Raw genomic sequence first — 15,749 nt, forward strand, 5'->3', positions numbered from 1 at the left:
AACAATTTAAAGTGAAAATATTATTTAAAACACACCACACAAGAGTCATAAGTGAAAACAGTGTCTCTAGCTCTTCTCTCATACACTCCCTTGCTCACACACTCATATTCACACAGACACTCACAGAAATACAGACGCTACTGAGGCCAGTGAAATAGTAAAAAATAATTAAAGTTGCAGTATTTTACCTTGCAGTTGAGAATCGTATTCTGAGCTCAAAGCACTTACATTTTTTTTCCATGAGATCCATTCCCATGATAAGTTACTGAATGTTACTGGCTGCAACAAGTGGTCTGCTTTCCACACTCTCCTTTTCATTGGATGACCAAAATGTCAATCATCAGCCCACTCAAAACGCTGGTGGATTCATATTGGGAGTGTCACTACATTGTACCAGGATGCCTCCATGCACAGAAACCCTCTCACACAGCTGCTGCTGCTGCAAACACTCTGCACAACCAAAAGTGTGTGTTGGATTTTAATAGTGATAGAAACGTGATGTTTTATTTCCTCAGTGTTAGCTTGGCAAATGTGAATGTTTAATATACAAAACCAAACAGTGTGTGTGTGTGTGTTTGTGTTAGTGAATTTACACCGTGTAAAAAGCAACCACAAGTCAGATATATTTAATTTTCTCTTTTAATTGATTGCAACACATTTTATAACCACACATTACAAAATGCACATCAAATATTTTATCAGGCTCAGTTTGCAACCTTATTGATAAGAAAAAAAAAAACCTACCAAAAATATGCTTTTACAAAATAAGACAATTATAATAAAGTAAATGCCACTTTGGATAACCGTAATCAAAAACCCATTTTTTATTCTACATAAAAAAGCTTGACATAAATAAGTTAGTATAATTTCTCAGTGTTTTTACAAAATTATGTACATAGGTACATTGCAAAGATTTACACAATTACACAGGCATGGTGACTGCATTTCTGAGACGAGCTGTTTTCTCTCTCCATCCAGGTGTACACTGGTCTCTTTGAATATAACCCACACTTTAAGCAAATAAAGGGAAGCTTTTATATGCTCACATTTGCACCCTCAGCAGGCTAACAACATTGGTGAAAAAAGTACAAACATGAATGGAAATTTAATTCTAGGTTATCACAAAGTAATACAATGTGAAGTCTATTAAGGAGCACAGGCGGTGCTGGCAACCATACTGAAGCAACCATGTATTTGGTATTGTAGGACATTCAACCCTTTTCAGAAAACTTCCTCTCTGAAGAGTATTAAGGCTGATGAAACAAAATGAATACAGTCAAAGAGAGGATGACTTTACAACACAACCTGTGCAGTTTGTATGGTCTTTGTCCTTCAATATCTGAGTACCTCACAACTCCAGAAGAAATGAAACACACCATTACAATGTGGCTGAGGTGTGCAGAACTTGAGAGAAAAAAAAAAAAGAGATCATATTCCAGGATTCAACTGGTGCTAAAAGCACCTATCACAAAATAAATATCAGGTGATGTAAAAGGAAGTCCTAACAGAAATATTACATTTTTTCCTGTGTTGATTTCCTAGGGAAATAGATCTTATAGGAGAACCTGCACTTGGTGACACTGAAGTGACCAGAGGAAGGAAAAATTAAAAAACAAAACAAAACAGATGAGCTACATTTGTACCGTTCTTCACTGCTGAGTTAGGATGATGACGGAGTGAAGATACACTGTTAAGAAACTGTAAGAAGCCATGATTTTGTTTTAAATGTAGCAATTAGGGACCGTGTCAAAGTCACACTGCCTTTCAAAAAATAAAATAACAAAAAACAGAACAGCATTTTGGAAACATGTATCAAACTACACTGCAATTCTTCAAGTCAAATCAAAATTCACACCTTTTTACATAAAGGATTTGTGTTCAAATCATAATGTTTTCTTATGTGCTACATATGGAGAGAAATATAATATAATATGTATATTTATTTACACACAGGTAGTAAAAAAAAGGAGCAAAAAAGGAAATCAAACCTAATTGCACACTGCTACATTGACTGCTTTTAGAGGCAGTAACTTTTTAATTGAGTGCCACAACTTTAGTGTTTCTATTCAGTGCTTCAACAGCGTCCTCCCCAGTCTTCAGGAGAGTTGATATGTTTCTGATGCTGTGTAGTTCCTCTTCCAAACTCGGCCAACACTGAGGTTTCCCACATAAAAGCGGAAATACACCTTCGGCTCTGTGAAAAAAATAATCAGATAAAAGAAAAATAAATAAATAAATAAATAAATAAATAAGAGGCTGCAAGGTTAAAACTAACTTATGACACTGAGCTTCATGCATCACTTACAGAAAACGTTTGCAAATGAGTGAGAATGGACAGAACAGAATTTGTGCATAGTTTTCAGTTAGAAACATGGAAAATGTGTGTTGCTCTATGTCCTCTTGCACTATGACAAGAGGATTAACTTGAAAGCAACAAGACAGTATCCAAAAATATGGTGTGAAACATGTAAATACACTGCAAGTGTTGATTTTCTCAAGTTAGTGAAATGATGCAAGAATTGTTTGGCTCAGTCATTTGACTCTGTGCAAAATATCATAGGTGTAAAAACAGCACAAGGTGTAATTTTACATCAGCACATGCACCATCTTGAATTTTATGCTTAAACTTATGCTGATATTTTTTTTTAACTCTTTGTGTTCTTCATCAATTACACATTTTCTATATATTTCAATGTGCTAAAACGTGTTAGCCATCCCTAAAAAGATTTCATCCATTTCCACAAATAAAAAAAATACTAAAAGGCAAGTGTAGGGGTTTATCCTTCACTGCAGCCTTGACAGTTCACATCCTGCCACGACAATGCAGATTTCATGTCTATTCCCCTCTGCCGTGGCCAACGAGCACACTTGATTTCAGACCTACGCGGCTCTTCTGCACACTCTCCACCGACAGAGACAGATGTGTGTGTTGTAACATTAGTGTGCGAAGTGTGTGCGCGCGCGCACACACACACACACACACACACACACACACACACACACACACACACACACACACACACACACACACTGAGAGAGACCAGCCCCTTCCCGTCCCTGCTCAGTGCTGAGGGCAGTGGCTGCTGACGTGTTACTACTACACTGTTGTTCAGCACACTTGTTGTTTACAGTTGGGTCTGAAACTCAGGCTCGCCGTGGCAGGCAGCGGTTGTAGGTGTAGATGTGCAGCCACGGTTTTACTCTTAACTCCTCTCGCACCAACCATAGTGCATCGAAACAGGCAAAAATACAACTGAAAGCTTTGGTGAACTCCACCAGCTGCCGCAACCACTTTTACTCCCACTACTACGATTACTAGTGCTAAATGAATGGGACAGCCTGAGAACACCTTTGAAGTGCACACACACACACACACACGTATTTTTCTTGCCAAAGCCGCACACTTGTTTGAAATCCATATTAAAATCATAATTTGAATCTTAACTGCAACGGGGTTACATTGGGGTTAGCACCTGATATCACTGACAGAATACAAAAATAAATATTTTCTAAATTGTATTTTGTTTCATTTACATCTGACTTTCGGGGCAAACAACAGCTGGAATAAGGGGACGTCCATTTTCTACCCTGACGCTGGTAAACAACCAACTGTGTACAGCATGCAGAAGCCCATAAGAAAAAAATACATATTTTTTTAAAGATGCATCAAAGCCAAGAGAGTTCCTTACCGTGTCTCGTCCTCACGTTTGCCTCTTGGGACTGGTCTTTCTGGGTGTGTGTTCTGCAGAGAGGGTCAGGCTTGGACAACTAACCTCATCTGAGCTGGTGTGTGACCTCTTATTTTGGGCCGAGGGGTCTGCAAAAGCAAAGTTCAGTCAGTGAAAATTACTAGAAAGAAATAGATAAAAATCTATGTCCAATTTTAAATGTCCTTCTGAGTGTTTGCCCTTCCTTTGCGATACTAAATTTCATTATGGTCAAATTTGAAAGCTCATTAAAAATGATATTCGGCGCAGCTCAGCCTGATGGGCGACATACCACCACTGTGGTCGATATGTTGCAATAAACCCCAGCCTGGCTACCTGTTACAGAAATGCACTCGGGTGAAAATAGTGGTCATTTTGTTGCAAATCTAGTACCGTGACATGCAGGTCTTTTCCTCATCCCGGTGCACTGCTCCGTGCACTCCATCTGCCCGTCAGACCTGTCGGTGTCTTCGCTCGGAGCCACAACAACACAATTATGATTCCCATTTAAATCCACGTTGTTATTCCCAGCGGAGCAGACGCCCTTCTCCCTCCTCGGTTGCTTGTTGTAGAAATTCGGGACGTCTCTGCAATCCACTAATTCCCACTCGAGCCTGCCGTTGGCCAGCGGCGTGTGATTGGCGAAGTCGAAGCCCCACTTGGCGGAGGCAGCCTCTTCCATCTCCCGCAAATGTCCCTTTAAATCCCTCTTTAACTCTTCGTGATCCACCGAGCCGAAGAGGCTTCTGCAGGCTGACGGTTTCGGGTGATCCGACACCCGGGGGTCCGTCCGCTCCAACGTCGGGCTCCCGTTTGATAGTCGAACATCTGACATTTTCCCCCAAAGAAAGACAATTTTTTTCAAACAGCCGGGAGCGTCCAGTTTTCACGAGAAAAACACACCGCTCAAAAACAACGGGTATCTCCTCGTCGTTGAGCAAGATCCAAAACAAGCGTAAAACGACTTATGCCATGCATACGTCGAGCTGGAAACGGTAACGGCCGCGGTGTTTTGAAGTCCAAAGTAGTCTCCGCGGATCATCAAAACAAAGTGTTCAGGAACTGAAGCCGCTCTGTCAATTTCGTCCCGTAGTGAGAGAAACGGCAGACAAACCTTCTCAGTACCCAATATGGCGATTGAGAGATGTACTTGGATTGAGAATGGAGCCTGACTGAGGAGGGGGAGGGAGGGGGGGTGATTGACACACAGAGCTATTTAAATGCGAAGCAGGCCGCTCATTGGTCAACGCGCTTACACCCGCCCACTTCTCTTAAGGTGGACCAGCTAGTTCAGCAGGCTTGCAACATCCAGCACGTCTGTATATTACACCGAATCCTTTGAAGAAGTTATCCTTCAAACCTAAAACTGCTTTGGCAACAAAAAACACTTGGAAAATAAAAATAGATTGAAACTGTTAGCATGTCCTCAGAAATTTTAATACAAGACTACTTGATTGTTGTTTGACAAAGCCTTGTTTTGTAAAATCAATATTTCATTTTAATTTAATTATTTTGTCCAATAAGAAAATATGTTCCATACATGTGCATTTTTTCTATTTCAGCTACCAAATCAGAAAAACACATAATTTTGGCTAGTGATGAAAGCTGCTGACAAATTTAAAGTGGTGGGGGTGTATGATGCAATTTTAAAAACTGCATCCCAACATAAAAAAACAAGACTCAACTTCAGGGTAGAGTTTGAGACATTACATTATTGCTTTAAATTCAAATGACCTAAACTACCTTTCCTGCATCTACAGGACATTCCTTTTTTATATGAACCAAATATTATATTTTAAAGACATGTAAAATCCCAAAATATATTTGTGTAAAAATACAAAATCAAGTGGCTGCCAAAACAATCGGCTGTAAGATTTTAAGAAATAAGTTGTGGAGGCAGTTTTTTAAAAACAATGTTACCAACTTTTGCTTATAAACATTCCACCTTAAAACAGATAACTTCTGAAAATACATGGGCTAGAGCTTCAAGGTGTGGGCCCTCTGGTAGAGTAGGTATACCCATCTAATGTAAAAACTATTGCCAAAAAATGTAAAACACATTTCTGTAAATAGGAGAAATGTGTATCTTTATGACATGGTATTTCCACCAGTTCTCTGGAGCTGAGAGGGGTGAGTCAAGGTCAGCACACACCAGACCCTGTCCTCATCTCCACCGGCCCCCAGGAGAAAAAGAGAAGAACAGATGTTCTAGGACTAGAAAGCCACGCACATCTCCAAATTGAGAAGTCCGCAATTGCAAAAAAGGCAAAAATCCACAAATAAAAAACAAAAAATGACAGACAATGGCTCTGTGTGCTGAAAGTTAGAAATAGTTATTTACACCACAGTGAAAACTTTGTACTTTCAGGGAAAATCTAACGTTGATCTTCAAATGATATTCCACTAATGAAAATATAGAATTTATGGATTCTAAAAAGAATCAACAAGCAACATTAGTTTATTTGGGAATTTATCCAACACCTCGTTCTTCTTTCTCTGGTATAGTTTACACCCTCCACCACTAAGACAGGAGAAACAGCCACATTAAGACAGATGCTGGCCTCATGTTCACATCAAATTGAAAGAAACCCCATTTGCTTAAAATAGAACCATAACCTGTTTGCGAGAAATGATGCAATTTAATTTTACTGTGAGCAATTATTAACCTATGGGGTCACAGCAGGGTATGTGGTGCAGCTGTGGGTGCCTGCAGCCAGACCATTATGGCTGGGACACTGCTGCCCCCTAGTGTTCACTTTGCAAGATCTCTGTAGCAATACAAAGTCAGCAGGCAACAATCTTTATATCAAACGCTTTTTAATACCATAGCTTTAGATAAACGTCACATCTGTACATATACATATTTATATGATAACCACAGGCAATCACTAAGGTTCAGGCTACGCCAGAAACCTTGTATGTTCCAAAATATCAGTCCATCCTCGTCTCCTCACTGACCCTGCAGAGGTGTAGTCGCCTACCTTCCCAGTAAGTCCGCCATAGGTCAAACTGGTCCCTTGCGAGAGCAGACAGCCTCAGAGACTGAGCCACTTGATGATGTAGAAGTTCCTTTTGCCCACTCTGAGCAAGGTAAGTCCATTCGATAGGATGTGGAGTTTGGGGATCAGTACCTGCTCTGGTTTGTCCGTCCGCCTGTGGTTGATCCACACTGCTCCCTCCAAAACCATTCGATACCTGCACACAAACATTTTAACAGTCAGTTAGTACAGGGTTTCCTCTCCATAACCTTTGAAATAGTCAGGACATTGTTGCAAAACATGTCATGAACATGCAAACTTTTCAACTTGCCATCCATCTTTACACACTTTGTATTCTAAAGCACAGAATTTAACTTACATATGGATGTAAATGATGAAAATTCCAACCAATATCAAATCTGCAGTGCATCATCACACATCTGACAAGATTATACTGCATACTGTGCTCACACTAGACAATAAATGATTTAAATAATTAATTGATTCATTAAAATGGTTAGCAATTTTCTGTCTATCGTGCATTGCAATACCCCATGAAAAATGGCAAACATTCAGTTTTATATCACTGGAAATTAAATATAGTTTGGACTGTTGGTCGGAAAAAACAAACAATTTGACAATATCATTAAAGGACATTTTTTAAATTATTTTCTGACATCTTATAGGAGGAAACAGTCTAAAGAAAAGTGACTAATTAATCAATAATTAGAAAAATCATTAGTTGCAGCTCTACACAAATATGCACTTAAAAGTAACTAGTGTTTTTTGCCCAGTTGTTAAGACTTGTGCTGCTGCTCCAATACAATGCAGGTAAAGGTATTTCAACGTCAACATCTGTTTCCAGACATCTTAACTCATTTGCCTTAATAATGCACTGAACATTCAGTCAACAGTTTTCTTTGGAGCCACTTTCTTCTGAAGAAGAGACAGTCACTATGAAAACTAAGTATGTAAATATATATGTTTATATATATAAAATATGTTTTTGTAATTTGGGTGGACTGACCCTTTAACATTCATATGGGCACTCTGTGGTAATGTAGTTTTCAATAGAGATGGGTGGATGATACCGCAGCTCCGAAGCTGTTTCAATACATTGTGCCAGAGTTTGTGTCAAATGAAGAATACAACATGGGGATGTACACTCGAAAGATAAGTATAAGAACATTTCCACCTGGTACCAAGTAATAGTGCAATAATCCAATCACATCACAACTATGAATTGTCACATAAATATCAACCACGAAGTCTAGAAACATGAGCCCACAGTCACACTCAGATTAAACTACACCAAAAAGGCTCATTAATATGTTATATTAATATTGATATAAATTAATATTAATATAAAATATTTTATATCTAGGCTCTTTGGACAATACATAATTATTTTACTGTAACATACTGCACAATAACATCTAGATTTAATGCAGCACTTCTGAACACAAGTATTACAGATGTAGGTCTTTAGGGGCTGCTATAAGTTCTACCAGCCACTAGATGTCACTGTCCGAAGCTTCAAATCTTTTTCTGCACAAATTGAAAGAGAGCCCCAAAGCTTCATAAGGCTTTATCCGTCCATCATTTTTCAATCAAGTAATTTCTTATCGACTATTGGGATTGTCCACCCTGGAAAAGAGCTGCGAAGTGGGTTAGGGGTTAGGGTCGCTGTTTCCGTAAGCGTTTTTCTTCATTCTGTATTCCCATTTTGACAATATCCTCGGTGTTGCCTGACATAGAAACACAGGACTCTCCCAGATAATGTAAAAATCATAGATTTACGCCAGGGGCCACCACTTTCAAATATTTCAACTTTTTTTTCAGAGAAATCATGTTTGATGAATCATTTTGGCATGGTGGATGGCTTTTGAAACAGCTCTTCCCACTTTGCAATTGGATTTAACAAAAGCAGGACTGGAACCTACCCTTTGGGTCCCTCTGGGATGGCACTGACCCTGCGGCAGGCGTCTATCACAGTGGTTCCCGGCTCCAACAGCAGCTCTTGGAAGGGAGCCTCCCTGAAGAGCTCCTGAAGCTCCTCGTCACTCATTTCTTCCAAGGCCTGCACGCTGCTGTGGTACAGCGCATTGGTACATCTGCAATGATAATATTAAATATGACTTTTCTTCTCTGAATAGGTAAATTGTCTCCTCTGCAAAAAGGTCACAGGTCATGGGCAGCTACAGAACAGTGACACTGGTGGAGTGAAGTATTTGGTGTCTTCCTCAATTATACATTTATTATAAAACTGAATGAATTCCTGCTGCCTTTAATATGGTGACCCAAATAAAAACATGTATAAAACTGTAAGAAATTATAAAGAAAATGTATATTGAGTAAAAGTGCCTTAAATACTGCATACAGCATGTTCTGACCTCTTTGCACTCTCGAGGCCCTCCTTCCCATGCACCAGTTTCGTCACCTCTGCGGCCAGCCGTTTGTGTGCGAGGCGTTTACCTGGATCCTCTCTCTGCTGCTCCATGAGGCTCTCCACCTCCGCCAGAGGCAGGAAGGTAAACAGCTTTAGGTACCTGCAAAAAGACCACACAATACCTGAATTTACAGTGTGTTACTACCTCAACCAGCCAGATTAGGCGATGGCTGTACAAGCACCTATTTACCAGATGCGTTCAGATCTTACATGGTTATCTTATCTTTGTAACCGAAAGCTATCATCAGGCTTCATCTTCACCTACCCTTCCACACTGACATCAGGCTGCCTGAGAAAGTACTGGTAGAGTTCAAAGGGAGATGTCTTGTCTCTGTTGAGCCACACTGCGTTGCCTGCAGTCTTCCCCAGCTTGTCCCCGACAGAGCTGGTCACCAACGGGATGGTCAGGCCGTACACCTCCTCACCGCTCACTCTGCAGAGGAATCAGGATTTATTAACCAAGTGTTGCTTGTCTGGTGTAAATATTTCAAAACCTGTAAGTGGAATGATCCTCTTGAATTGCTGGTGCCTTTTTGCATGTAAGGCAGGGCAATAATTCAACTATCAGTGGAATCAAACTGGGATGACATGATGACATTGTGTTCAAATTCATCATTTCAAGCAAACTAAAAACTAACAAAATGAGAAACTGGAGATGTTGTTTAACATGTGTGAAGAGTTTGGCCTGCATAATAATGGAACACAGTTCACTGTATTAAACACCAATATGATGACTTAATAGTGGTGATTTTGTATACATTTGCCATTTATGATTTATAAAAAACAAACACTCATTACAACAGTGATAGGTATATAGATTATATAGTCACAGAGGACATTTTCTTGTGAATGCACTCGTAGCCAGGCATCAAATTGCCCAGCAGGTTGGTGCCTCCAAGCTGAATCTTGCAGCTTTACATTTGGTTCGCGTGGTAGAAATCATAAGCTTTAGCTGATTAACAGCAGATCGCCTCCAGTTTGATAACTACACTAAGCTAGAAAATGTAAGTCAAGAGCATTTCTGAAGATTTAGGTGATATTTTTGATTTTTAGTTAGTCACCTGTGTCAGTGTTTGAAATTGTTGAAACGTGTTTTAAGCTACTTGGTAGGTTAGACGTGTGCCGAATTACAGAGATGCTCTTGACAATTCTCACACGATGTTTAGTAACATTTTTTGGAGTGTATACAATTTCCAATGATCAATGAATTATTAAATAAACAGAATTTTCAACGAGGTTTGGAACAAAGCTCTCTCACCATGCAAAACAAGAGATACAATAACCTGCTGTAACGTTACTCTTTTCAAGTAGGATGGACATTTACTTGTGAATGAACTCATGGCCAGACATCAAATTGCCCAACTGGTCGGTGCCCCCGAGCTGAATCTTGCAGCCGTATATTTGGTTCAGGTGGTGGAAGTCATAAGCTTGGAACACCTGGTAGGTGAACTCTGTCAGGCTCATACCGTCTGCGCTCTTCAACCTGGACTGCACGCTGTGGCGGCTGAGCATGGTGCCCATCCTGAAGTGCCTTCCGGCCTCCGACAGAAACCCCACCACGCCCCAGTCCTTGTACCAGCTCAGGTTGTTCAGTACAGTCACAGTGCCCAGCTTCCTGGAACTGTCGTGAAAGTGTAGTTCGTGGTTGGTGAAAATCCTCTGGATGCTCTCCCGGATGCAGCGGGTGTTTGCCTCCACAGCGTCCGCGGACATCCGCTCCCTCTCGCTCGTTTTCCCGCTCGGGTCTCCGATTTGTGCCGTGGCACCCCCGAGAACAGCGAGGACGTGGTGCCCGGCGTTTCGAAAGTGCAGCAGGCCGATGATAGCGAGCAAGTTGCCCACATGGAGGCTGTCGGCCGTGGGGTCAAAGCCGCAGTACACAGTCTGAACACCGGACTGGAGCAACCGAGGCAGCTGGTCCTGCGCTGCGTCTTCAGGGAAAGAGTCCTTCAGAACACCGCGTTTATTCAGAGAAAAGAGCAGTCCGTTATGTGTAGTTGAAGAGCTGTGAAATTTAGATGTGAGAGTGAGGCTAAGACACGTTCGCCTGCGTATAATACCAGATCCATGTCGCGATACATAACTGCAGGTCCTCGCCATGGACGCAGCCATGTTGGACAATGTGACAAGAAGACGTAGGAGGAGGAGTTGGGAATCATGGCTAGTTTGTTATGAGTAGAGCGCCCTCTAGTGCACCGGTTCTAAAAGAAGTGGGGATTTGCCGAGGACAATGAAAAAGGAAGGATGACTTACCAACCAGGCACAGTTTTCAACTGTCCTGGGACCCAGATCTGCAGGGACCTCAAAGCTGCAGGCTTATTGTGTGTCATGCAGATGGTCGGATTTACCAACTTGGGGGCCCTTGCACAAAAATATGCCATGGGCCCCTATTAACACCCTTTGACACCCATTGACATTTCTCTATGTATTGGGAATGTGTACTGTCACCTTTTAAATAAACAAATTATTTAAAGTGATTTATATTGGAATTGTCATTAAAAGAACTGTATTGATATGTGAATACTGTTACTTAACTCACATAAAATAACTTTATTCCTCGAGTATAATTTCAATACGATAATATTTTTTTGTGACTTCTCAGTATCTTAGATAAGTTACACTACAGTTTCATTGCACACCCTGAACCCGAATATGAAGGTGTTTTGTTTATTGATCCAATATAGACAATATTATATAGATAATAAATAAAAATTTTATACTGTTGAAATTTGGGTGCTGTAGTGCCTTACTTTTGCACACATGCAAATGTTATTTTATATCATTAATTAATTTCTACCCTCCTTTGCAAGTTAAAAAATGCATAGTACTCATCAAGTTACTTCTACCTTCATTGTATGTAGACCTAATGTGCTTACCATAAAAATCTCACATAGGTACTGTACATAGAGATTACACAATTATTACAATTACACAGATGAAACAAGTAAAATGCAGTTCACTGAATAGTACATTGTTTTATTAACTCTAGCGTTGTCCATTTAAATTCAAACACGCGAAATGTGGTGGATTTTAAAATAATTTTATTTTGAAATCCATTCAATGTCAACTTGTTCCATTGTTTAAATGACTAGATATACATTCATCAAACATTTACAGTATTGTTACCAAGCCACAGAATACATTAACAACACACCCAAAGACAGTCTCTGTTGTCTCTTTGCACGACACTATAGCCACAAAAACAAACTCCATGAAATCCAGGAAGAAAAAAAAAAATCAAATACCTATTTCCTATGACTACTGCCCCCTGGTAACACATTTCTGTTAGTTTTGGAAAATAAAAATAAAGGTAATTTTAATCAATATTGTTGTTGGTGTTTGTGTGCTGTAAGGCAGAGCACTATAAACTCAGTCCAGAGGGAAAGACAGACAGAGATAGAGAGGGAGGAACAGTATCTTTCTATGTCCTGAGCTAGTTCAACAAAGGAAGACTAGTTTTCCCTGATACAAGTTAAAAAGTCCCTTGTCAATTCAACACAAAACAGACATTCCTAAGGGTAAGGGTAAGGTCACACATTTACATGATTTCTCCTCTTGGGCCTGGCTCTAGTGTTTCAACCATTTTGTGTTTAGTTTTTCAAAGTATGTCCTTTTTAAAGCAAATCCTTCATTGTTACTGTTCTGTACGTAAAATGAAGCTTCAATAGTACTTCTGAGCCTCTGTCTTGCAGCACATAGGATCATTTGTGACATCATTTCCTGTCTGCATGGCCCTATTGTGTGAAAAACAGCCAATTCTAGCTGACGACACCAACAGTTTACAATTCTGAAAGTGTGTGCACAATTCAAGTCTTTTTCTGAATCTCTAGTGTTTTATGGCATGGGCACACGCTAAGGCACACATTGTTTGTGGTTAATCCCGAAGCATACCTGGGATCTCCACATCCCAGGAATCTGCGAGGGGAAAACCAAGCTGCGTTGAATTCTGCATGTGGGACTGACATTCTGTGAGAAGATATAATAAGTAAGTAGAGGCAGCTTGAAGGTCAGTAATCTACTCATGGCATAAGAAATGTTTGGTGAGTTAGTACAATATAGCAGCGAGTGAGGAGAGTCAGACAACAAGCGCGACAAAAACAGGATTATAAAATATAGTATAGTATATACTGCATTTTCATTACTGCATCTTCTTTACCATAATAGCATGTGATGTGATGGCAAATCATGAGTGCATTGAGTTTCTCTATTTAATCAACAGAGATGTGATGTGTCAGAAAAAAAAAAATAAAGGTTGGTTTGTTCAACAAGAGGAGGCAATTATGGAGGATCTCTGATACTAATGATGAAATTCTGTGCATATATTACCCATTTTTTCTTTGTTAATGTGCAACCTGAGAACAGAGTATAAAAAGAGGATGATCAGTGCTGAGCTGTAGCTCAACCTTTCAAATGATGAATGTAGTTTTCACTGTATTCAAAAGGTCAAGTTTTAATCAACAACCCAAACCTGTGAGCAACAGGGTTGGGCCCTGCACAGCCCACGAGTGCTTCATTTTAAATCATAAAGAGCTTAATTTAACAGATAAAGGAAATACAGTTGAATTGAACTGAATGCATTCTGCAGCATTGATGGTTCTCTATCTAAAAACAGCATTTTAACAAAAGGAATGTCCCCAACGGGATTCAGATCTATGGATATTCAGATTAGCAGTTGCCCTGTTACCCTTAAGTCTATTTACACCGCACTCTTCAATCGTGCCATTTCAACAATTATTCGATTTAGTCATACATATATACTTTAGTATAAAAATATGATCCAATTCAATTAAAACACAAGTATGTGGCATTTAAGCAAAAAGATCATACAGTACATAACTACATTTACTGTAAAATTTCACACATTTAAAAGTATTTACCAAACGGAGGAATACAAAAGTTGATCATCATTAGTACCTTGTATACCTCATAGTTCAAAGTTGGAGCGGTCAACGTGATCATTTCAGCTATGTACAGTACACTCTGTTTATACAATGTGATGTAATTATAAAGGTCAATTTCTTGTGATAGAATTTCAATAAATTCATGATTTCTTTTGGAGATTTTGGTTGGATAAGCAGATGGGGGGAAAAAACATTTTCTCACAGATTTACATATAAATTATCCAAACCATCAGCCACGCATGCTTTCACCATTTCCTTATCAGTGGCCTCTTCATATGCACCGTTATCGTAAATAGAGGACAAAAACATCTAAAAGGATACCGTGTGGAAATATATTTGAAAAAAGTCTATAGACTGTCTGACTGGCTTTATTTTACTCACAGAATCAAATAAGTGCAGATGGCCATATGCTTTTGCCTTTGTCTTTTGATTTTGACAGTTTGCCAAAAATGACCTAACAATTTTGGAGAAACTACAAGACCAAAACCAAACCCTTTTCACCTAATATGACAAATTTCTGGTGATGGAAAACCCAATTATTGGTTTAATCTTTGAGGCCATACCATTATGATTTTCTTCTTAGTAAAAAAGAATAATGCTTTTCATTTGCCATCATAAAGGTAAAGTGCACATAAGATGCCTGAATCTTAATCAACTGCATGTGTAATGAGGACCAAACACAGCCAGTGAAATATAATAGAAGGCAGATGCAATTTTGAGGAACAAAGCTTCACTGAGTGAGAAATTAAGAAACAAATTAATTAATTAATTTCTAGCAAATCGGCTTTAAGTCTGCCTGTATTAAGGTTGTAATGCGGTTTATGTTGGTTTTAGCCCTTGAATACCAGGACACAAAACAGGATGGAGTGCCAAACGTCCGTGCATGTGTTTTGTGAAAAAGGCATTTAACAGAGGTCCAGTATAAAACAGTGTCATAATAACATATGTGTGTCTGTGCTTCAAATGTGCTTTGTGGTGTATGTACATTTCTGTCTTGAAAAACTGAGAGTTTGCTACCTTATTCTGAAGTGTAAAAATAATATTGCCTGTACAGTTTGTGGATGAGTAATATGTGATGATAATCCAAACCAAGTCTTGATGGTGTCTTATTAGGAAGAGAAACGCATATGAAAGACATTGATCATTTCCAGTATCATTACAAACAAAGTATGGCTTAGAAGACTTACAGTACAAATAAATTATTATGTTCCTGGTGGCACCACAGTTGTGTCTCTGGGTATAAAAAGGTGAAGAAACATGCTGGAGGGCCAATTTGGCAGAAGCTGCCTTGCTTGAAAACTGTATCATTACTCTGTTAATGTTGCTGCTGCCACTGAAGTCATTTGGGTGCTGTTAGCTGTGAAGGTATATGGCTCTTTGCTCTTTGACATCAGTATAAAAATCTATTTTCAAACATACTGCTGGAGTGGCAATGTCACTTTCCTCATTTTAGGGCTTGTTAAAGGTTAGGATAGGGATAACCATGGAGGTCACCTGAAAGACTTCAAATTAGCATTTAGTGTTTTTATCCAAGAGTTTGGTCAGAGATTGCATACACTGGTATCTAGATAGGGGCTCAATCAACTGTACATCACATCTTTGCATACATTACTTTTCTGCCTATGAAGGTCCACACAATGGAGTGGAGAGCACTGTGTCAAACCAAGAGAATCATTAGCCTCTTGCCAAGGCCTAAACAGGACATGTTGTGCTG

At 39.5% G+C, this 15,749-nt stretch overlaps 2 protein-coding genes across 2 annotated transcripts; both read right to left on the minus strand.

Moving 5' to 3' along the window:
• Positions 1-1,956: 1,956 nt before the first annotated feature.
• cdkn1bb (cyclin dependent kinase inhibitor 1Bb) lies at positions 1,957-4,862 on the minus strand. Its single transcript, XM_070907563.1, has 3 exons — positions 4,101-4,862; positions 3,690-3,817; positions 1,957-2,194 (listed from the first exon to the last, which is right to left on the minus strand). Exons 1-2 carry the CDS (start codon positions 4,540-4,542, stop codon positions 3,702-3,704), a joined length of 558 nt encoding a protein of 185 aa, XP_070763664.1. The 5' UTR covers positions 4,543-4,862; the 3' UTR covers positions 1,957-2,194; positions 3,690-3,701.
• Positions 4,863-6,399: 1,537 nt separating this feature from the next.
• yars2 (tyrosyl-tRNA synthetase 2, mitochondrial) lies at positions 6,400-11,285 on the minus strand. The gene is made up of 5 exons (XM_070907561.1): positions 10,459-11,285; positions 9,400-9,567; positions 9,079-9,234; positions 8,629-8,799; positions 6,400-6,902 (listed from the first exon to the last, which is right to left on the minus strand). The coding sequence occupies exons 1-5, from the start codon at positions 11,244-11,246 to the stop codon at positions 6,743-6,745; spliced, it is 1,443 nt and encodes a 480-aa protein (XP_070763662.1). The 5' UTR covers positions 11,247-11,285; the 3' UTR covers positions 6,400-6,742.
• Positions 11,286-15,749: the final 4,464 nt, after the last annotated feature.

Source organism: Enoplosus armatus, chromosome 6 (assembly GCF_043641665.1).
Source record: "Enoplosus armatus isolate fEnoArm2 chromosome 6, fEnoArm2.hap1, whole genome shotgun sequence".
NCBI classification, from domain to species: domain Eukaryota; kingdom Metazoa; phylum Chordata; class Actinopteri; order Centrarchiformes; family Enoplosidae; genus Enoplosus; species Enoplosus armatus.